The following is a 24,614-nucleotide window of genomic DNA, read 5'->3' on the forward strand; positions in this document are numbered from 1 at the left end:
TAGTGCACAAACAAATGCATGCGTACACAATCATGTAGACTGAAGTACGTGTTTAGAAATTGTTTATTGATGTAGTGAAGATATTTTTGTTCTGAAAAGTAGGGTTTAAATGGGGTTTCAGTGGTATGAAAATATTCTGCCATACCTACAATATTGAACACGCACAATGTATTAAGCCAGGCTATGTTTATGCTTTACTCAAGTGATATTTCTGTTATGTGTTGACAGCTTGTTAATATGACATACATGTAAACGTCCCATGGTGTGATGGTTACCATTTAGCTAAGGTTTGTATGTGTGCATAGTATTCCATGTACATGTAACCCTGGTAAATACCAGCTGCAATATACCACTTGCTTTTCTCTTTAGCTCGATCCGTGTAAGACTAGTAAGTCAGAGGTAAGGGGTTGGACTCCTAGCAGAGGCAGTGAAATAAATATAAATTTTCTTATGTGCTGTAAGATCTAGCATATAGCAATAAATATTGCTTTTTAACAATATTTTTGTGTTTTTATAATATACATATTTTTCTTTCCAAATTAACTTTAACAAGCTTTCTTATTATAGTAATCCAAAATATCATAAAAACTTATCAGGATCAATAATTACTCTCAGATTACCACAATGAAAGACATCTAGACTATCTGGTCTTCCGACTATTGGGCCTTCGGAGTAACAGGTCTTTGACTGTAGGGCCTTCAGAATACTGGGCGGACACTGTCACTGGTACTATTTTTAATAGATTTCTTCCTCCATCTTGCTTGTCTGTTGTCATATATCATATATATATACACACAACTAGAATAATAATGATGTATGCATTCACATCATTGCAGAGAGACCGAATAAAGACAAAGGTATCCCACAGGTTCGCTCCATTCACCTGCTGGTCGAAAATACAATATACGAAGGGTATGTAAAGTGTAACCAACTTCAACATGTTTAGACTGCACAAACCACGTTATTCTTAGACAACAGGTAAAATCTCAGTAGATCAACAGAGATTCGTTACAAACGACTGAAAAAGAATGCTGTACTGACATTGACTTCAAAAAAACACGTTAACTGTGTCCTATGGGATATCCAAAACAAATAATCAAACACTTGCAACGGTAAGGAGATTTTACAAGTAGCTTGAGCACGAGAATAGTTTCATGAATACGGGCCCTATAGAACTTCCTTTCAGGCCAGTACTGTATAGACAACAAGTTCCTCTTTTGCCAAAACATGTACAGCCTCCCTGAAACTTTAAGCAAATTGGAGTGGTGTCCCCTTGAAATTCTAAAAAAAAAACCCGACACAGTTACACATTAACATCGTAAAATTCAGGAAAGAAAAATATTTTTTACATGTATCTTCGACACTTTAGAGAGTGAAAGGATTTTTATTTAGGGCGAGCGTAACTTTATGATCTGCGCACGTAGGCGCGTCAGATCAAAATACCACATAAACAAAACACAAACTTACCTTTTGATTCGTTTAAGTTTACAGCTATCTTTGTCAATCCTCTTGAGGGCACTAACAGACGGCATTATACGAGTAGTCCACGTTGTTAACAATTACATGCCAATATGGCGCATACCGTATAATATATCGACTTCTTAGGTCGCATTTCTTTGATCTTTTTTTCACGACTAAGTTTTGGCGACAAGTTTTGATTCAAAAGAACACATCGACTAAAATTTATCAACTTTATTAATACGTCGATTTGCCGTATCTCGACATTTTGATTTTACGTCTAATGTACCGCGCCAATTCATGATAAGAATGATGACATGACTAGTAAAATGTCGTTATGTCGACATACTTTATATCGAATACGGTGACATTTATTACAAGTAGAGATCCATTTACGTTTCCGTACGTTTCTGTCCTTTCCTGAAGATGTGCAAATAAAAGCAAGATATATATTTTGGGGGAAAAACTGATCACACGAAATAGTAGTAAGATATCTACATGTCTGTAACGTTCATATTTCATCTACAGGGAAAGACGGGAGTACTTTTTAAATGGATTAGAATTGTTAATAATTTACTTAACGATACCGGATTAAATTATATTTCCATGTGGTCCTATCATAATTTAACTGTGACGAATAAAAACGACCTGCTTCAATCAAACGGATTACAGCAGCAAATTTATGGTCATTTTATACCAAAGCGATTAACGATATTGAAAATAGTGGTCGTTGTCAAGTGTATTAAGTTTTTAAAATAGTGGTCGTTGTCTAGTGTATTAAGTTCTTAAAATAGTAGTCGTTGTCTAGTGTATTAAGTTTTTAAAATAGTAGTCGTTGTCTAGTGTATTAAGTTTTTAAAATAGTAGTCGTTGTCTAGTGTATTAAGTTTTTAAAATAGTTGTCGTTGTCAAGTGTATTAAGTTTTTAAAATAGTAGTCGTTGTCAAGTGTATTAAGTTTTTAAAATAGTAGTCGTTGTCAAGTGTATTAAGTTTTTAAAATAGTAGTCGTTGTCAAGTGTATTAAGTTTTTAAAATAGTAGTTTTTAAAATAGTAGTCGTTGTCAAGTGTATTAAGTTTTTAAAATAGTGGTCGTTGTCAAGTGTATTAAGTTTTTAAAATAGTAGTCGTTGTCAAGTGTAAAGTTTTTGTCGTTGTCAAGTGTGTTTTTAGTGGTCGTTGTCAAGTGTATTAGGTTTTTAAAATAGTGGTCGTTGTCAAGTGTATTAAGTTTTTAAAATAGTGGTCGTTGTCTAGTGTATTAAGTTTTTAAAATAGTGGTCGTTGTCAAAAGTATTAAGTTTATAAAGTTCATTTTGTAATTAAGAAATATCTTTTGAAACCTAATCCTAAAAACAGAAATGTTTTGTGTAATGTTCGCACATCCAAATTCCATCAATCAGCGGAAACTGGAAGATGGTCAGGAATTCCAAGAAAATAAAGAATTTGCAGTTTATGTATCGGGGAAATAGGGGACGAATTCCCTTTATCTTTTCAAGTGTATCACTCTTATATTTTGTCCGGAATAACAATATAGACTATTGTAATAGGTAAAATGAAGCGTGCCTTGTGTAATGTTCATTACTACTAAATAATGTTAGTATATTTATTTTAAAAAAGTAGCAAAAATTATTCAAAATATTCAAAAAGAGACAAGAGGCACATACAATCGAAAAGACAAAGACGGACAGACTGACCGACATATAGACGCACAAAAAACGGGAATGGACAGCCAGATACAGAGACAGACAACAGAAATATAAACACTTACAGATGGAGATACCGATGTCCGGATAGAAACAAACATACAGACGGATGGACGAACAGGCAGATATACATAAAGACATACTAACATTCGGACCGACAGCAACATACACAGACTTACTTATGTCCGGACAGACAGACAGATAGACATAAGAGAAAGGGTTGGACTGTGTGACATACACAATGAAAGACATACATACGGCAGGACAGAGAGAAGAAACACACACAGGCGGACAGATACATACAGGGAGGGAAAGCGAGAGTAGAAATGAAATAGATCCGAGAATTTCCTTTAATTAAATCATTTAGAAAAAAAGAAAACACTATTTCAGTTCTTACGTGACTGAAAACACATACCTGGAGTTGAAATTAGAATTAAAACAACAACAAAAAGGTCAATAATTTTCCACATCGACTCTTACAACTAATACGCAGCATTTTAGCTGACAACATTGATACTTGAAGTTCAACATAAGTGGTAATTGCACAGATTATAAATGACGAACCAAGCATCTCGTCAGAACTTATACACGTGTACGTTAGTATACGTAGTCATGTCACGTAAACGGGGACATTTTAGAATTGAATGAATTTCGCCGTAAAACAATCTAGAAACTCTGAATTGTTCATGTATTGATTATCTGAACTGCAATATAACATTGAACAAAACGTTAATCAAACTTATCAAATGTAATCAACATTATTTATGAATAATTCGCTCGTTCTCAGTAATATGCCCTATGTGGGGTTTCGAACTATCTCAAAATTAAAGTTTGAGCTAGAGTTTGAACTTTGTTGTTTATAAACTCTCCTATATTAGTTGCAGTTTTACACCAAACGATTTCAAGTTAAGTGTTTTAGCTTGCATGTCATATGCTGTTAAACTTAAAGTGTACCCTGAGTGTAATTTTATATTTAGATATAATGTTAAGAATGCCGTAAAAATAATAATAACGAAAACCCCGTCAAAATCCGTCGCCCCAGTGTCGGGACACTATTACAACTATATCACTCAAAGCTGAATGCAAACTGTGAATCAAATTCAGTGATCTGGTCCAAGTTTGACGCACCTGCCATTTTATTTTTCAATACATGAAAATTTACTTGGAGTAAGCGAAGATGCAGTCATGAAACTGCAATGTTTAAACATTCTTAAGAAATTTGATGTTGATTTTTAGCCCAAAGGGCCAAGAATGCACATGGCATACCCTAGCGTCCGTCCGTCAACTTTTTTCATACAAATTGCTATGAGCCATGAACAGCTGAGTGGATTGTGACCATATTTGCTCAGAAGCATCATTGGGGAAGTGGAACAAATTTGAACAAGAGTTCTTCAGAACTGTATGTGTCGCCTGCATAAAGTGTCACGGTCACCCAGAAATTGAACTGGATGTGCAACGATCAACCATAAAGTTGTAATACCAAATTTCATTTCTATAACTTGAAGCATAAAGGGGCATAACTCAGCCAAGAAGTGTCACAGACAGCATATAACAAATGTCATTTCTATAACTCAAAGCATAACCAAAGAAAGTCAAGAAAACAATATTCCCAGGAAATTTCTCGGTTGAAAGGGGCATAACTCTGCCAAAAAGGGTCACAGACAGCCGGGAATCGAACTTATTTTGTACACTAGCAACAAAAAGCCATACACCAAATTTCAATATGATAACTCAAAGCACTGCAGGCGACACAATAAATGGTGTGTATTGGCCCCTTGGGTGGAGGATCGGGGCTCAATTAGAGATTTAGAGTAAAATTCTTTATTTTTACTACTCCTCCAGTATGAATAGTTAGATTTTGCCCAAATTTGGTCTGGAGCATCCTTGGGTGGTGGGAAATGAATTTAGTATAAACCGTGGATTTCAGTCCTTCGGGGTAGAAGGGGCAGGGCCCAACAGGAGAAATACAGCATTTAAAAAAACAAAATATTAAAGTCGTCTTGTCATTTTTCATTTTTCGTTTAAACAAAAAGTATATAACTAGCAATTTAGCTGGGGTCTGGAAAAAGTTAAAGTATGTTTTAATGTTATTTTAGCATAATCATCATGTGAAAATTTTCTCAAAATCTTTCTGAATCATGTAATTTTGTTGAATGATGTGTATATATTTTGACTATTGTGTAATAAGATGTTCATCAAAAGTCCAGAATATTGAGGGAAAATGCTCTGATTTCGCTTGATGAAGATTATATAGAAATTTTACAATTTTCAGAAGTGCTGACATTTCATAAGGAAATATTCTCCTTTGGGTGACATGAAGCTTGGTTTGCTTGTTGGCTCTGTTGTTGTATACCTTGTTATCATTTGAGAATGTGACATTACTAACTTGGATTGACCAAGGTTTACATGGTGGGTGTCGTCGATGAAGAAGACTTTTACTCCTTGTACTATTTTAGTAGTCTCCATGTAAATTTTGTGTCATATTTTGCCCTTGTTTCATCGAATAAGTCTCAGAATTCAGATTCTGTGAAAATCTGTATATTCTTTGTTAATCATTACAGCATGTAGCTTTTCTCTGACACCAACTTGTTAGACTTACCACTTCATCAACCTGTTAGACTTACCACTTCACCAACTTGTTGAACTTACCACTTCACCAACTTGTTAGACTTACCACTTCACCAACTTGTTAGACTTACCACTTCACTAACATGTTGAACTTACCACTTCACCAACTTGTTAGACTTACCACTTCACCAACTTGTTGCACTTACCACTTCACCAACTTGTTGAACTTACCACTTCACCAACTTGTTAGACTTACCACTTCACTAACTTGTTGAACTTACCACTTCACCAACTTGTTAGACTTACCACTTCACTAACTTGTTAGACTTACCACTTCACCAACTTGTTAGACTTACCAATTCACCAACTTGTTAGACTTACCACTTCACCAACTTGTTGAACTTACCACTTCACCAACTTGTTAGACTTACCACTTCACTAACTTGTTGAACTTACCACTTCACCAACTTGTTAGACTTACCACTTCACCAACTTGTTAGACTTACCACTTCACTAACTTGTTTGACTTACCACTTCACTAACTTGTTAGACTTACCACTTCACTAACTTGTTGAACTTACCACTTCACCAACTTGTTAGACTTACCACTTCACTAACTTGTTGAACTTACCACTTCACCAACTTGTTGGACTTACCACTTCACCAACTTGTTGACCTTACCACTTCACCAACTTGTTAGACTTACCACTTCACTAACTTGTTGGACTTACCACTTCACCAACTTGTTAGACTTACCACTTCACTAACATGTTGAACTTACCACTTCACCAACCTGTTAGACTTACCACTTCACCAACTTGTTAGACTTACCACTTCACCAACTTGTTAGACTTACCACTTCACTAACTTGTTTGACTTACCACTTCACTAACTTGTTAGACTTACCACTTCACTAACTTGTTGAACTTACCACTTCACCAACTTGTTAGACTTACCACTTCACTAACTTGTTGAACTTACCACTTCACCAACTTGTTGGACTTACCACTTCACTTACTTGTTAGACTTACCACTTCACCAACTTGTTAGACTTACCACTTCACTAACTTGTTAGACTTACCAATGACGTCAGCCCATGTAGTATCTTCTTGCATAAATACACTCCCATAGGAGCTAAATCAAACTTTCTCTCTCTCTCTCTGTCCTAAAATAAACACTTACACAATTATAATGAAAAATATATATGATTTAATGAAAATATCTTCTACAAATAATTAACTGGATTTGACTTTGGTTCGATAAACTGAACTAAAGAGAGAATCCATCAACAGCATAATTGGCACAAGGAGGTATGGAAAGTACACAAAAAATAAAGTTCGCCGTTCAGAAAACGTCTCTGGACCTGGAGGTTTCACACCACTAAAATCATGCATAAGCACATGATAACATATCGCAACTGTCGTCGTGGCAACATGTGACGAGTAGACAATGAGAGGTATGCGAATCCATCGACACTGCTGGACACCTGAAACAGAAACTAAAGTGACAGCATGCGCAACAGAATGAGTGGGAAAACATCAATCTTATATACCAGTATTGGAAAATAGAGTTTCAAAAGGATTGAATGCATATTGACAACTTCATGGAATTTTAATGGAATTTTAACATAAGATAACAATAGTTAAATGGTGTTAATTATTAGCCCATGAATATTCATCATATTACTCACTTGTACCTACAATGAGGGGCTGGTGACTATCATACCCAAGACCGAAAAAGTGATATTGATATTTAAAGAAAAATATCTAACAGTGGTCATTATTTACATTTGTATTTCAGTACCTCTGCTAGGACTCCAACCCAGGAACCCGGGTTCCAAGTCTGACGCTCAATAGATCAAGCTAAAGGGAAGTACTCTCTAGCCCAGTCATATATTGTCAACAGTATTTGCCAGGGTTACATATATATCTCAACATCAAACTGGCTTGCTGTGGAATTTATAGTCATTATAAATGACAGAGGTTGGCAGGCAAACATCTGACAGCACTCTGGCATAATATTGTTTGTTTCCTATGGAACACTGTCATTTATGATGGTAATAAATACCCTAAAAACGAGACAGTTTGATGTTTATATTTAAAACATTCCTTACACACAATGTTTTTGTGTAGATTGTAACTAATTTCAATAAGTTTTTTGTTGCCAACAGTGTAAATATGTAAAATCAAAAAGCCGTGTTATCTTGTACCTCATTGTTTCTATGCCAACAATAAAGAGGTCATAATTGTCACCAGTGGAATGTCATTTATGATACAATAAATGACACTTCTTTCTGGTATGCTTAAATAGTGACATTGTTATGTCAATAAACAGAAGTGAATGCAGATAGGTTACTTCTAAATCGCACATGAAACTATCAGATTTTAGTACATAAAGTTTTTATAGCAATATTGAAAAAAACAAACTCATATCAGAATGCTTTAAATTGATAGAGGGATTGACGTGAGCTTATTAAATAAAATATTAAATTAAATTTAAAGCTTTATTAACTTAAATCTGTAATGATTTTCAGCATTTTTTTTTATTACTGAATTCAGAAGTTTGGACATAACTTCATTTTAAGAGTATTACAACATAATTTACACACAGATGTTGAAATAACTGTCACAGGAGCTCCACATGATCTTGCTGTGTCTATGTCACATTGCATTATAGTTACAATGAAAGACCCTGTTTATTTTATCATTAGAATAAACATACCCTTCCAGAAGGCATAGGAAGCCACAAAGAAAAACGGAAATTGTAGGGTGAGTTCTGACATAACAAAAGTCTTGAACCAAGTGGGCGGGGCAGCCATCATAGGGTCCTTGAACTCTGCACAGTACCATGTCATGAGATCACGTAACTGTGAATATAAGTAAGACCATGTCATGAGATCACGTAACTGTGAATATAAGTAAGACAAACATTATAAATAGGAAATTGTTCATGATTTCATAAAAGTTGTCTTGGAAATGTTTAATCTACAGAACTTTAGGTGAGATCAAATGAGAAATTTGTAAAGACATTCATGAATCTTACCAGATACGTCCCTGATCTTACTAAAAATTTAAACAAATTGCAAGATTCTGTTTATCACATAATTCAGATACTTTGGCAACTTCACAATGCAAATGACACCATAAAATTATAAACTACATATAGTATGCACCACACTCAATTCATTACATATAAATTTGACAGAACTTTCAGCACCAACAGTAAATTCATTCTGATCTCTCAGAGTTACCGCCCTTCGTTTCTCTGTCAGGACAGTCATAAGCTTGACAGCCGAGAAGTCAGTACATGTAATTTCTCATTAACTCGTTTATCTGAATTCAGCAAAACAGTTTCATTCCAACAGTTAGAAAGTCGATATACGTAGGTTGGGTATACTGCCTGATGAATAAAAGTACGCTTCAAGTTAAATGCACAACATATATATGCATACCCAGAGACCGACAGCAGGTTATCACTGAAATTTGCACGATAACCGTTAGACCGTAATGGTCGTTGTATCTAGGCCAAGTGGGTGTCTCTATATCAAAGCGATAGAAATCTTCCTGTAAAAAGTCATTGTTTCATCTTTACCTGGTGAGGATAGAGCCACGAAGGAAGTAGAGCTTGTGAATCAACAAAAATGGTGATTGGGATGTGACTGGCGAAGTAGAACAAGAAGACGATGTCCAGCGGTCTCGCCATGATTGCATGTAAACAAAGCTAGCGATGCCTTCATTAAGATGACTGGAACGAATACGCTAGACCTGTCCATGGTAATAATATTGTGGTTATATATGATGCATCTTATTTTGTTATAGGTAGTCGTAATTGTATTTCTGTGCAAAAGGTTTCTTTCCAAATAATCTATTGCTGAAATATTGTAACTTTCCTATTTCAGATGTAAATAAATCGCTTTCACCACATAAGTGAAAGTCTACCGACATTTGTCGTTTGACTGACTGGTTCGACGCTCAAAAGGGGCAGATTTTGCGTTCTACTTGGCACTTTTGTTTGCAAAAATCTGACAACGCCGGCGAAGCCGTGCGTCGCGAGCGCCGAAGTCGCTCCCCTCTTGCCCCCTTGCCCCCTTGCCCCCCTTGCCTACGCCAGTGGTTGTATGGAAGATGGTGATTAGTATATCAAAAATGTTTTATATCAATCTCGGTACGTGTTGCACTGTAACCACTTAGTGTGGTTGGTTGGTGGTTGGTTAACAGGTTTTCCTTCTCCTTGACACCTCCCGTGTTCGGGTACCGTCTCACCGACGAACGTCAGTGTTCTGGCGACGTGAGGGGGCGACCTGCATCTCCCGCATTGAGATGGAACCGTCTGTATCTGTGATCATTTGATTATACTAGTCTTAGAAGACGGTTTCGGGGTCTAATATTGCCTTAACCTAACTCTAGCAGTAAGAACATGTCCAGGAGCTGAGAGGGAGAGTTGGTGGCCTATCTATGTTTGGTCTGTATTAGGGTAATATTGAAGTCCGTCTGACATCTTCAATAATTGTATTGTCTGATGCTATTCCTAGACCCCTGGACCGGCATTATCACGGCTACTCTGTTAACGAACAGTCTCACTAGACCCCTGGACCGGCATTATCACGGCTACTCTGTTAACGAACAGTCTCACTAGACCCCTGGACCGGCATTATCACGGCTACTCTGTTAACGAACAGTCTCACTAGACCCCTGGACCGGCATTATCACGGCTACTCTGTTAACGAACAGTCTCACTAGACCCCTGGACCGGCATTATCACGGCTACTCTGTTAACGAACAGTCTCACTAGACCCCTGGACCGGCATTATCACGGCTACTCTGTTAACGAACAGTCTCACTAGACCCCTGGACCGGCATTATCACGGCTACTCTGTTAACGAACAGTCTCACTAGACCCCTGGACCGGCATTATCACGGCTACTCTTTTAACGAACAGTCTCACTAGACCCCTGGACCGGCATTATCACGGCTACTCTGTTAACGAACAGTCTCACTAGACCCCTGGACCGGCATTATCACGGCTACTCTGTTAACGAACAGTCTCACTAGACCCCTGGACCGGCATTATCACGGCTACTCTGTTAACGAACAGTCTCACTAGACCCCTGGACCGGCATTATCACGGCTACTCTGTTAACGAACAGTCTCACTAGACCCCTGGACCGGCATTATCACGGCTACTCTGTTAACGAACAGTCTCACTAGACCCCTGGACCGGCATTATCACGGCTACTCTGTTAACGAACAGTCTCACTAGACCCCTGGACCGGCATTATCACGGCTACTCTGTTAACGAACAGTCTCACTAGACCCCTGGACCGGCATTATCACGGCTACTCTGTTAACGAACAGTCTCGGTGGATCTTTAGCGGGCGAGGGTGGACATTATAATTAACATTATATTAACAGTTGTTTTTTGTTGTCCCGACTTGAAAACCTTTCCAATCATATGGCCTACGCTACGTTATCACTTCACCAATGTCTATTGCTTTCTGTGATTCCACTCCATTCCTTCTGCATACTTCTGTTCACGATACCGACTTTTATAGTTATATATGTGGTTTATGTGAATGTGCTGATTTAGAAGGGATATGGGAGGTTTTGACTTGAGAAGTTACCTTGAAGTAGAAAGTGTTGTGTTAGGATGAGATTATCTAAGAGAGATTTAAGATTTCGGAGACAGAGAGATACTTTGTGCATGCATGTGTTGGATGGTTGGGTGAGGTGGTGAGGTGGTGGAAGTTGGGAGGTCTTGTAAAGTGTTTATTTGGTTTGTATGTTTGTGTTGTGTTAAATTGTGTGAGATTTTAGATTTCGAGTTTTAGACCCAATAGCCAGTGTTAGATATACAGTTCTGTACATTAGTTATCGAGAACTGTTTATCCCATTGCCCTACCTAACAGGGTTCCATATGCTACAAGCAAGGGAACAAGACACGAATCTGACTGTAAACCAGTCCATGACCATTGTACACGGAGGTTCCCTTTATGTTCGATCAATACTGGCTTAAATGTGTATTTTCCTTCCTATTTATTCGTTTGTTTTAATAAATACTTGAAGGGGCGTGTTTACTTGTGTGTGTTGCTTAATTTATTTGTATTGTTTCGTGTAATTTCACAAATGTGAATGCAGGGGATGGGGCCCATAGAAGGACACCACATACCTCATGAGGTGTCAGTATGCACTATTGACTGAGACGGGCAGTTGTAATCCTCTTTGACACAGTCTCCCTGGGTATCCCACCTGCTGTGTGCGATATCGTGTAGGTTTCTGATGTTTGGGAGTTGTCTCCCTTCGACCATTCTGTTTACCGTTTATATTTGTCTAAGTTGTCAATTTTTCTTGGGAATTCGACGAGCAGTCTGTTTTCTTTTTAATTCTTTGGTTCCTAATTTATTTGTCCTAAAGCTTTTGGTTTGACATTTGATTTATCTATAATTTGATTTAGGTTGTTAAATCTTTCCAATTTTCCATGTTTCTGTCCATTTAGTATTAATTTGCTGATTTCTGGTAGAATATACTTCCGTCTTACTTGGCATTTGATCCCTTATAAATCGCCCGCGGAGTCCATCGCCCGAAGGGATTATCGAGACACCTAAATTAACACCTCCGCTCTCGATTTAGATTTATAACTTTGTATTTGTTTTATGTTCTATGGATGTGATGTAATTGATGTAATATTTGTGTCTTGATAAAGAGGCAGGTTGCCTCACTTGTCCGTACTGTCCTTTTTACTTCATTGATCATGTATCTATTCCAGTAACATGCGTGCAACGACCATTTGTTTGTTTGGATCCAGACCATACTCACTAGGTTATCCAGTGCCATCACACAAGACACAATGAATGGAAAATCGAAAGTGGACACCAGAAAAAAGGAAAGGAGAAACAAACAAACGGAAAACATCATGTACTTTCAAACATCTGAAGTTGAGACCCGAAGTATACATCCCATGTTTAACCTGAATGTAATTACTGCATTGTTTTGACAAATATTTGCCCAACTTTCTTTTAATTGTTTGTTTTTGTTTTGTTTGTTTGTTTTTTCCCCGGCATATGAAGTTGTACAGGAAGGACTGCAACTTTCTCAATTTCATATTCAGTATAAACATCTCATAATACAAACATAGTAAGCGACACACATACACTTACACAATGTACAACGTGTGTCTGAAGCCCAATACTTAACAAAGATAAAGTTATGACTGAAAACGTCCAGAGGAGAGCTACCGAGAGAGTGTGCGGCTTAGCCAGTATGAACAACGGCCCCAGTCACTTGGCTTACCAAGTCTGCAATATAGGGGGAAAAACGGGTGGCCATTGTTCAAGTCTACAAAATTAGGAACAGTGTCGATGTTGTGGAGCAAAAGAAATTGTTCACTAGGGCTCCCGTTAACTCTGTTAGAGAACATTCCAAGAAACATGATGAAACCACGGTATAGGTTAACTACCACAAAAACGTATTTAATAACAGAGTTGTACAGTCTGTCGGAAGTAGTGATTTCTGCAAACTGCCTAAACTCCTTCAAATCGCGGCTAAAAAACACTGGAGCGACGTACCCTATAAGTGTTCATCTGCGTTATATTGTTACACGATCTGACAACTTACACACAAGGGAACGCCTCCAAAAGTCTAAAGGGCTATACAAGTGTTTAAATGACATAACCAAATGCATTCCCATACTCGGTACTAGAAAAGACAGAGTCAAAAGCAAGCAAACATTATTTAAAAAGAGAGAGAGGGGGGGGGATGTGCCTTCGGTAATATTTTTGTCTTTCCACGTAAACATAGTTAGGTAGTTTGTTCATTCATACATGAACAATGAAAATGGGATTGGGATCACATTTTGAAATAAAATGTTAGTTGATGTTGTAGTTGGTCTGGTACACCGAACAACACGGTAACTACTGTACTGTACGTATTCTTTGTACTACAAGGCTTCCGTACATTTTTTTTTCACAGTAGAAGACACTTTTAAAGAATCCCGAGATGCTCCGGGGAAAGTCATGTGATCTTTCAAAATGGCCGCGTAAATGTGCATATGTGAAATTTCATCGGAAATGATCTACGACTTGTTAGTTAGTTCCCTGATACTTGTCAGTTATATTTACACATGCACATGTCTCGATCCGTTCGGAATGCTGTATCCGAAGGACTCCGAGAGCCGAACTGTCAAACTCCTGGACGGTATGTGGGATTTCCGTGTGGATGACTCTCCGAACAGAAACCAGGGTTTCAAGGAAAAGTGGTATTCAGCTCCCCTCAGACACGTAGGCATAACTTGAAGAAACTTAGAAACTCAGGAGCCTCTCGATTTTCGAGATTTCTTTGTATCGTACAACTTTGTGTTCTCTTTATAAAACACAGTTTTCTAAAATCCGATATACATATAATTTACTAATTTTCGCATCACTTTCGTTGGTCAGAAATCGAAGGGTTCAGATTCGAGCTATCCGTGTTTTTATTTTTGTCTTGGGACTTCTCCTCAAGTTGTTCCCAACAGCTTTTAATCTTCCCGAAAGTTTTCAAGGGAGCATATAGTTGGCACTTTGTCTGGCAGTCCGTCCTTTCATGTCTAGCGCTTAAATTTGCCCACAGTTAATATAAGCAAGAATCATGAAACTTGGTGTATACATTGGTCATACTAAGATGATGTGCAGTGTATTAAAGTCGGGACCCAACACCCTTCAGTCACAGTGTTGTGGCCATTTATTAAAAAATTATTTCATTTAATAAACTATAAGAAGGAAACTTTGTGTATGTGTATTCATTGGTCATGTCAACACAATGTGAAGTGCATGAAAGTCAGGGTTCACAAACTCTTTATTGCACAGTTATGGGCCTTTCTTTAAATTGGATGCCAATACATTCTCTGTCACTCGGCTGACAGGTCAGTGTGGCCTGTATATAATGTTAGATATAGTCTCTGTCACTCGGGTGACAGGTCAGTGTAGCATGTATATAGTGTTAAATACACTCTCTGTCACTCGGCTGATGGGTCAGTGTGGCTTGTGTATGTTAGATATGGTCTCTGTCACTCAGCTGATGGGTCAGTGTGGCTTGTGTATGTTAGATATGGTCTCTGTCACTCAGCTGATGGGTCAGTGTGGCTTGTATATAGTGTTATATAATAATAATAATAATAATAGTAAATTTATTCAGGAAAGATTTGCACAAATGTATACAAAGCATGATAAATAAAATACATGTTACATAGTACATAAGGTGAAAAATTGACATAAATAAAACATGCAACACCGGAACATTAAATCACAATAAAGACAGCTGATATATATGTTAAACAAATCTATCCAAGGATAGCCCAAAAAGCGTAATAATATACGCTTATTTCCGTTGGGGTCCTTCAAAATGTATATAAAAAAAAAATTATCTGTCTCAATAGTAAACATAATCACTGTTATGTTTCTCTTTCATTTTGTCTTGAAAGTGACGATTTACTTGAGATTTGAATCTAACTTTTTTGGATATTGTTTTTGTATTTTCTGGAAGTAGATTCCATTCTTTAGCTCCGACAAAACAAAAGGATGTATATTCAGCTCCATGAATCATTGGCAGAGTAAAATTATATGTTGATGAACAAGTATTTTGCAGACGTGGATTTTTTTCAAAAGATGCATACATATAATTCGGAGCTTTTTCATGGAAAATATTAAACATACGATTCATTCTGAGCTGACTTACTCTTGAAACAACATCAAGCATGTTTACCTGAAGAAAATCATTATGTGTCAGACTGTACCTATTGTGAACATTCAAAATAAATCTAATTACTTTGTTTTGTGCTACTTGTAAATTCTTTTTAAGTTTTTTCGATAAACCTTCGTACCAACTAGTACATGCGTAGTCAAAGTTACATAAAATCAAAGAAGAACATAGAGTTTTTCTTGACCTAAAAGATAAACACTGTTCATTTCTATACAAAAATTTGAGACGTTGGTTGACCTTTTTGACAATTGAATCTACAATTTCTTCACCCAATAATGAATCGTTGATGTCTATGCCAAGATATTTCACACATCTTTTGACTTCAATTACATGATTATTACACACAATTTTAAAATCTGAATTTTTTGCCACTGGGTCTAATTTCCTTTTTGGACCAAATAGAATGCTTTCTGTTTTACCTAAATGCAATGAAAGTGTGTTATCAACTAACCAATCTTGACAGGAATTCAACATCAAAGACAAAGTTTGAGAAATAACTGCTGGGTCTCTGTGGGAGAATAATATTACACACAATTTCAGAGTCTAATTTCCTTTTTGGACCAAATAGAATGCTTTCTGTTTTACCTAAATGCAATGAAAGTTTGTTATCAACTAACCAATCTTGACAGGAATTCAACATCAAAGACAAAGTTTGAGAAATAACTGCTGGGTCTCTGTGGGAGAATAATATTGCAGAGTCGTCAGCGTACAATATTATCTTGCAGCTTGGATTAATACACACTTGCATGTCATTTACATATATCAGAAATAGTAAAGGCCCTAGCAAACTGCCTTGGGGTACATCGCAACCTAGGTTACAAGACTCTGAAACTGTTCCGTTTATATTCACAATTTGTTTCCTTCCAGTGAGATAAGACTGAAGCCAGTCTAGCGATTTTACACCAAGAACAGAGAGTTTGTCACATAAAATTTTATGGTCTACCGTATCAAATGCTTTCTGCAAATCAAGTAAAACCATACCTGTAAAAAGACCTTTAGCATTCTGAGACTTAATATGATCAATCAGATGTATTAAACACGTATCTGTTGAGTATTTGCTTCTGAATCCTGACTGGAATTCATACAGTAAGTTATTTCTGACTAGGAATGTCTCTAACTGGCTATAAACAGCACATTCTAGAATTTTAGATACAATACTTAGAATACTAACAGGACGATAGTTTTCAGCATTTAGTCTATCTTTCTTCTTATAAAGTGGTTTAACCTTAGCTATTTTTAATTCATCAGGAACAACACCCAACGAAATAGACATGTTGATCAGAAAGGTGAGATGGATTTTAATGATTGAGGCAGCATCTTTAAGAAACCTAGCTGGTAATCCATCCAGTCCTGTACTCTTGGATGTGTTTAATTTAAATAATTTTTTTAATACAAAATTTTCATCAACATGTTTTAAATGAAATTTGTTACAGCTAATGGTAAATACATTCTCTGTCATTCGGCTAGTGGGTCAGTGTGGCTTGTATATAGTGTTAAATACAGTTTCTGTCACTCGGGTGACAGGTCAGTGTAGCATGTATATAATGTTAGATGCATTCTCTGTCACTCGGCTGATGGTCGATATGTCTTGTACAAAGTCTTAAATCAATCTCCGTCAAAACTCAATTGACAGTTCAGTAAAGGCATTTATTTAGTGTTAAATAAGGCCTTTGTTTCCTAGCTGATGGGTCATTGTGGCTTGTACCTCGTAATGAATACGGTCTCTGTCACTCAGCTGATGTGTCATTGTGGCTTGTACATCGTAATGAATACGGTCTCTGTCACTCAGCTGATGGGTCATTTGACCTAGTGGCTATAGGTAGAATTGGACACCTTAGTTTGATGTCTGCTGGTTACTCGGCAGAAATGTGGTTTTTTAGCTCATCTGGCCTTTGCCATGACCTGTTCAAATCTTTAAATGAGTTCTCATTAACTTAGAGGTCTTGAGGCATGATATTTGTCCTTGTTCTGTTACATATATATACTATATACTTTATGTCTAGTCATACAGACAACAAAATTATGGAAACAAAAAAATTTTGCAATCATGTTGTATTATTTGTTGAAATTGTTAAGTGAAACAAGATATTGTTTCTGTACTCTGTATTCTCTTTACCAGAAAGGGGAGGTAATTCCAATGCCAGTTCCCGCAAGCTACAATGACATCACACAAGAGAAGAAGATCCGTGACTTTGTAGGCTGGGCATGGTATGAGCGTGAGTTCTTCCTACCCCAGGACTGGACATCTAAACGTGTTGTGCTACGTGTTGATAGTGCCCACTACAATGCTGTTGTGGTAATGTTAACTTATCGGGTATATTCTCTGTATATAAAAAAAAGAAAACGCTGTATGTCGGTGAACACTTGTACATCAATATTTCCAGTCTTTTACACACTCTCATTCTAAGTACATGTAATTTAAAGAAGAAATCCAGTTTTAGTATTTTTGGTCATACATCTGATGATGGTGGGATGTTCAAATTGCCCTCCATCAATTATCTGTTAGTCCTTCTGTCCATCATCGTTTTGAAATTTCAGTTAAATGATCCCAATGGATGTTTGAGCTTGTGGTAAAATTATCCCATAGAATATTTGATATATTAAAGATATAACCAAAACTTCTGAACCTGAGTATTTGGTCTACATTGCAGTGGGTCAATTCAGTACAGCTGGTTCAACATGAAGGAGGTCACTTGCCATTTGAAGGGGAAATAACTCACTGGGACATACCAATCATGTTTGGAGGCAGCAACAGAGTGACAATAGCCATCAACAACACATTGACACCAACTACCCTTCCACCTGGAACAATCCAGTACCAACATAATATCAACAGGTACTAATCCCTCCCCCTCAAACACAGGACTATCCAGTAACAACATGATATGAACAGGTATTGGTCCCTTCCCCTTAAACACAGGAATATCATATACCAACATGATATTAACAAGTACAGATCCATCTCCCTCAAACACAGGATTATCCAGTACCAACATGATATTAACAGGTATGGATCCCTCCCCGTCAAACACAGGACTAACTAGTACCAACATGATATTAACAGGTACAGATCCATCTCCCTCAGACAGGACTAACTAGTACCAACATGATATTAACAGGTACAGATCCCTCAGACACAGGACTATCCAGTACCAGCATGGTATTAACAGGTACAGATCCCTCAGACACAGGACTAACTAGTACCAACATGATATTAACAGGTACAGATCCCTCAGACACAGAACTATCCAGTACCAGCATGGTATTAACAGGTACAGATCCATCTCCCTCAGACAGGACTAACTAGTACCAACATGATATTAACAGGTACAGATCCCTCAGACACAGGACTATCCAGTACCAGCATGGTATTAACAGGTACAGATCCCTCAGGCACAGGACTAACTAGTACCAACATGATATTAACAGGTACAGATCCCTCAGACACAGGACTAACTAGTACCAACATGATATTAACAGGTACAGATCCCTCAGACACAGGACTATCCAGTACCAGCATGGTATTAACAGGTACAGATCCCTCAGACACAGGACTAACTAGTACCAACATGATATTAACAGGTACAGATCCCTCAGACACAGGACTATCCAGTACCAGCATGGTATTAACAGGTACAGATCCCTCAGACACAGGACTAACTAGTACCAACATGATATTAACAGGTACAGATCCCTCAGACACAGGACTAACTAGTACCAACATGATATTAACAGGTACAGATCCCTCAGACACAGGACTATCCAGTACCAGCATGGTATTAACAGGTACAGATCCCTCAGACACAGGACTAACTAGTACCAACATGATATTAACAGGTACAGATCCCTCAGACACAGGACTATCCAGTACCAACATGATATTAACAGGTAAAGATCCCTCAGACACAGGACTATCCAGTACCAGCATGGTATTAACAGGTACAGATCCCTCAGATACAGGACTAACTAGTACCAACATGATATTAACAGGTACAGATCCCTCAGACACAAGACTATCCAGTACCAGCATGGTATTAACAGGTACAGATCCCTCAGACACAGGGCTAACTAGTACCAACATGATATTAACAGGTAATGGTCCCTCCCCGTCAAACACAGGACTATCTATTACCAATATGATATTAACAAGTACAGATCCATCTCCCTCAAACACAGGACTATCCAGTAACAACATGATATTAACAGGTATTGGTCCCTCCCAGTCAAACACAGGACTATCTATTACCAATATGATATTAACAAGTACAGATCCATCTCCCTCAAACACAGGACTATCCAGTACCAACATGATATTAAAAGGTATGGGTCTCTCCCCGTCAAACACAGGACTAACTAGTACCAACATGATATTAACAAGTACAGATCCATCTCCCTCAAACACATGACTATCCAGTACCAACATGATATTAACAGGTATGGGTCCCTCCCCATCAAACACAGGACTAACTAGTACCAACATGATATTAACAGGTACAGATCCCTCAGACACAGGACTAACTAGTACCAACATGATATTAACAGGTACAGATCCCTCAGACACAGGACTATTCAGTACCAGCATGGTATTAACAGGTACAGATCCCTCAGACACAGGACTATCCAGTACCAGCATGGTATTAACAGGTATGGGTCCCTCCCCGTCAAACACAGGACTAACTAGTACCAACATGATATTAACAGGTACAGATCCCTCAGACACAGGACTATCCAGTACCAACATGATATTAACAGGTACAGATCCCTCAGACACAGGACTATCCAGTACCAACATGATATTAACAGGTACAGATCCCTCAGACACAGGACTAACTAGTACCAACATGATATTAACAGGTACAGATCCCTCAGACACAGGACTATCCAGTACCAACATGATATTAACAGGTACAGATCCCTCAGACACAGGACTATCCAGTACCAGCATGCTATTAACAGGTATGGGTCCCTCCCCGTCAAACACAGGACTAACTAGTACCAACATGATATTAACAGGTACAGATCCCTCAGACACAGGACTAACTAGTACCAACATGATATTAACAGGTACAGATCCCTCAGACACAGGACTATCCAGTACCAACATGATATTAACAGGTACAGATCCCTCAGACACAGGACTATCTAGTACCAGCATGGTATTAACAGGTATGGGTCCCTCCCCGTCAAACACAGGACTAACTAGTACCAACATGATATTAACAGGTACAGATCCCTCAGACACAGGACTATCCAGTACCAACATGATATTAACAGGTATGAACCTCTTTCACTCACACATACACAAAAGGGCTATTTAGGACAAACAGATTTAGCTCTAAACTTTTCACTATTGATTGTTATATATTTTTAAATTCATCATTTTTTAGTCTAAATTCCATGCACAGGACTAAACTCCTCTATATTACCATCTTCAGTTATTTAACATTTTCCAAGATTTTTATTCTTAGATAGAGAACTTTTCAAGTTCTTTTGATGATCAAGGATGGGGTGGGGGTGGGGTTAGGGGTGGGACCTGTGCGATGTACTCCTGAATAGCTAGTTTTTCTAAAAACAAGAAACAAGCTGAAATATTTTTTTTCTGGTTCTAAAAATGTGATCTACCAAGATGAAATTCCAAATTATGATTTTTGGTGATGATTGAGATATACTTGAGAGAAGTACCTTACAGCAAAGGAAAAAATTCTGGAAATAGCCCACGTTATTACCCAATCATGCCATCAACTTTGCCGTCAGAAAAGTAGTCTACGAGTGAATTTTCTTCAAACGTCAAGTAAAGTGCCTTTTTTAGCTTAGTACAACTATAGATAACCAAGTATTTAAAACAAAAGTCTACAATGATTGAATAGATTACAGGTTTCAGGTCAAAAATTAGATGATTACATCCTTGCATAATGTTTAGCACAGCTTTCCTTGCCTGGTGCAGAATTCTGTGTCTTGGTAGTTTCATTTGTCAGTGTGTTCTTTATGCCAAGTTGTTTAACTCGCAGCCGTTGACTGATCTGGGAGATAACTATACCAAAATTTTTACTTTTCCAGATATCCTACTGGCTATTTTGTCCAGAATTTACAGATGGATTTCTTTAACTATGCAGGACTTCACCGCCATATTCAAATTTATACCACACCCAAGACTTATATTGAAGATGTGATTATAGCTACCAATTTGCAGGGTGGAAATGGTAACAACAACTATACACTTTTTACTAATGGGCCAATCATCGAAACTAATGTAAAACTTCGGCCCAAATTGACAATTAATGTGTTAGATTTAGAAATAACCCAGAGATAGAAAAGTGTACAGATCAAACGGTATTCCTTATGTTCATTGTTAGTCATTCGAGGTAATTTACAACTTTTATATGTGGTATTCACTGCGACCTTAATAAATTTAAGATGGCTTGGCCTCTGATTGGCTGCGACCTTAATAAATTTAAGATGGCTTGGCCTCTGATTGGCTGCGACCTTAATAAATTTAAGATGGCTTGGCCTCTGATTGGCTGCGACCTTAATAAATTTAAGATGGCTTGGCCTCTGATTGGCTTCGACCTTAATAAATTTAAGATGGCTTGGCCTCTGATTGGCTGCGACCTTAATAAATTTAAGATGGCTTGGCCTCTGATTGGCTGCGACCTTAATAAATTGAAGATGGCTTGGCCTCTGATTGGGTAGAACCATTTGAGCTATTTGTTGTTTATGTCACTAGTGATTTTGTTTCTGAATCTTAGTGAACATATTTTTTATAAATTGTGTGTCCTTGGTGCCCAGGGCCTGAGGGGTGGGGCCCTGAAAGGGAAATTTTGTATAAATCACCATCTCATAACCATGTTTAGTATTGATGTGTGTAAAGAGATTACAGAATCATGATGTAATAATTGGCTCTAGGGTCTGGTCCACCACTAGAGGGTTACCATATTTTCTGGACTATAAACCACACTCGAGTATAAGCTGCAGGGCTGGTTTTTAGCGATTTTTTTTATTTGATCCACATATCAGACACACCGGGATATAAGCTGCACCCATTTTTACGATGTGTGGTAACTGTTAAGTTGACCAAAGTTTGTTGATACAGCTGACAAAGGAAGGCAATTTATTAAGATCATCAGTGAAACATTTAAAATAAGGTTTGAACGAATTAAACACAGATAATCCTTTATTTCATTGACATGTTTCAAAAACGTAAAATAGTAATTATTGAACTTGTTAGGCTTGGGAGCCTTCAAAGATTGTCTACGTACAGATATAAAGCCTGATGTTACGTACAGTTTACTTAACAATATCTCCATCGGTGTCTGTGCTGTTAGATATTAACAAAGGACCTTACATGCTGACAAAATTCTTATAGTCCCATATTATTTCTTGTAAGTTGCTCGAAGTCATTCTTATCATAGAAAAGCATGGCAGTCATTCTAGAATTAAACTCAATGACTTATCGATCCTAAGATGCAACAGACTATTCTAAACTACCGCTAAGGCTTTTTTCAATGAAGTTGTGCCTGTTTGATTGTGGTACTGATAAAAAACCAAAAATGGTCTTAAAGCTGCCATCTGGGATTTTGACTTTAAAAGTTTGTTATCAGTATTTTTTGAGAACTATCAATAGATCTTTCTCAAAGTTCTTGTATAGGTTCCTTTTGGTCCCAATTTGTGCTTGTTTGAGTTTGGGACTGACCAAAAAAACAAAATGGCTGACAGGCAGCCATCTTGGATTTTGCCTAGTAAAGATTGTTATTGCTATTTCTTAAGAAATACTGAATGGATATCTATCAAATTTTATATATTTGTTCCCATTGGTGTCTACTTGTGCTCATTTAATTTTGGGATTAATCAGAAGAAACCAAATGGCTTTCAGGCAGCCATTTTGGACTTGGCAGTTAAAGATTATCATTACTATTTCTGCAAAGGAATATTCAAATGTCTTACCATTAAAACCAAAAACAGAGAAAAGAACGGAAAAGATCCAACTTTCAAAGAGGATATAAAGATCAAACAATGGTGGACGCCAAGATCCCCTAGAGTCTCTTGTTCCCAAATATTTTATGTTTGTACAAGATTTATTAATTGAGTGTATTAATAGAAACTGATGGAAAATCCTCTGTATATTACATATGTTCACTAAAATCTAGCGAATGTCACATATGGTTAACGTCACATGTTCTTGATAAATGAGCAGATTAAAAAAAGTGAAAAAATTAAAAAAAGAAAAGAAAAAAGAAGAAAAAAAGAAAAAACAAAGAAAAGAAAATGAAGCAAATTTGGCATCAGACACATCTACTGTTAATGGCATGTTCTGGTTAATATCACATTTTCTACTTTTAACTTGAATATGATATCAAATGTTTTTCACTGTTTTAATGTATTTATGTGTCTTTTGTACAATCCTTCACATAAAATTTACTATTCTGGTTCGACAGGTTTGGTGAAATATACAGTGGTCACTAGTGGTCAGCCTGGACATGTCCAGCTAGCTGTAGAAATCATTGACCGTGAGGGGCGGGTGGTGGGTCACAGTAATCAGTTTCAGGACACTATTACAGTGAACAATGGACACTTCTGGTGGCCGTACACGATGAACAGCACATCCCCTGGATATCTCTACACATTCAAGGTCAAGCTTGGCAAATATCCACAAATATTGCAACAATTTACAAACATGAAAAATTTTATAAAAAGTGTCATTGTATTAAGACCTTTAATTTAATTTCACTATCTTATTTCCAAAAAATAATATCTGTCTTAGTTAAGATTTTAATATCTTAGTTAAACATTTATTTGTCTTAGTTTTAGAAAAATATTTGTCTTATTTAAACAGATTTCAATATCTTACATAAAGATTTATCTGTCTCCGTATATAAGTAATGAATCTATCTTGGGTATAAGTGCATTGTAATGGCCTGGATATTTAGACTACACAAGTTTACACATCATTGGTACAATACTTAGAATTCAGAGGAACTTATGCTGAATGCTTTGAATTGTTTTCAAAATTTGACCTTGATTTTTTAATTTTAACTCGATATTACACATGAAGATGAGGGTAAAGATTAATCAAGATGTTTGTGATATAAACTGGAACCTTACCAATACTTTAAGATAAAATGAACACCTGACCAAGATATTTGAGGTAAAATTCAGA

The 24,614-nt window shown here is 37.1% G+C and overlaps 2 protein-coding genes across 5 annotated transcripts in view; one reads left to right on the top strand and one right to left on the bottom strand.

Annotated features, from left to right (window-relative positions):
* Positions 1-6,918: 6,918 nt before the first annotated feature.
* Positions 6,919-9,434, bottom strand: LOC132563850 (sigma intracellular receptor 2-like). 2 transcript variants are annotated; one of them, XM_060228604.1, is made up of 3 exons: positions 9,324-9,434; positions 8,454-8,598; positions 6,919-7,218 (listed from the first exon to the last, which is right to left on the bottom strand). In XM_060228604.1, the coding sequence occupies exons 1-3, from the start codon at positions 9,432-9,434 to the stop codon at positions 6,968-6,970; spliced, it is 507 nt and encodes a 168-aa protein (XP_060084587.1). In that variant the 3' UTR covers positions 6,919-6,967. The 2 variants fall into 2 exon arrangements, with proteins under 2 accessions (XP_060084587.1, XP_060084588.1); XM_060228605.1 differs by lacking the exon at positions 9,324-9,434 and adding an exon at positions 8,922-8,971.
* A 3,184-nt stretch (positions 9,435-12,618) lies between these two features.
* Positions 12,619-24,614, top strand: part of LOC132563849 (beta-glucuronidase-like) — a 35,947-nt gene continuing 23,951 nt past the window's right edge. Inside the window, exons 1-5 of one of the 3 annotated variants that reach the window (XM_060228601.1) lie at positions 12,619-12,675; positions 17,580-17,756; positions 18,112-18,296; positions 21,518-21,660; positions 23,893-24,086. In XM_060228601.1, the coding sequence (XP_060084584.1) occupies positions 17,598-17,756; positions 18,112-18,296; positions 21,518-21,660; positions 23,893-24,086 (681 nt within the window). In that variant the 5' untranslated portion in view covers positions 12,619-12,675; positions 17,580-17,597. Of the gene's footprint in view, positions 12,676-13,819; positions 14,005-17,579; positions 17,757-18,111; positions 18,297-21,517; positions 21,661-23,892; positions 24,087-24,614 lie in introns of those variants that run through there. The other 2 variants (XM_060228600.1, XM_060228602.1) reach the window with 2 other exon arrangements.

The sequence above is a fragment of the Ylistrum balloti genome, unplaced genomic scaffold (assembly GCF_031769215.1).
Source record: "Ylistrum balloti isolate Yb309-2 unplaced genomic scaffold, AGI_CSIRO_Ybal_v1 Utg371886, whole genome shotgun sequence".
NCBI lineage: Eukaryota > Metazoa > Mollusca > Bivalvia > Pectinida > Pectinidae > Ylistrum > Ylistrum balloti.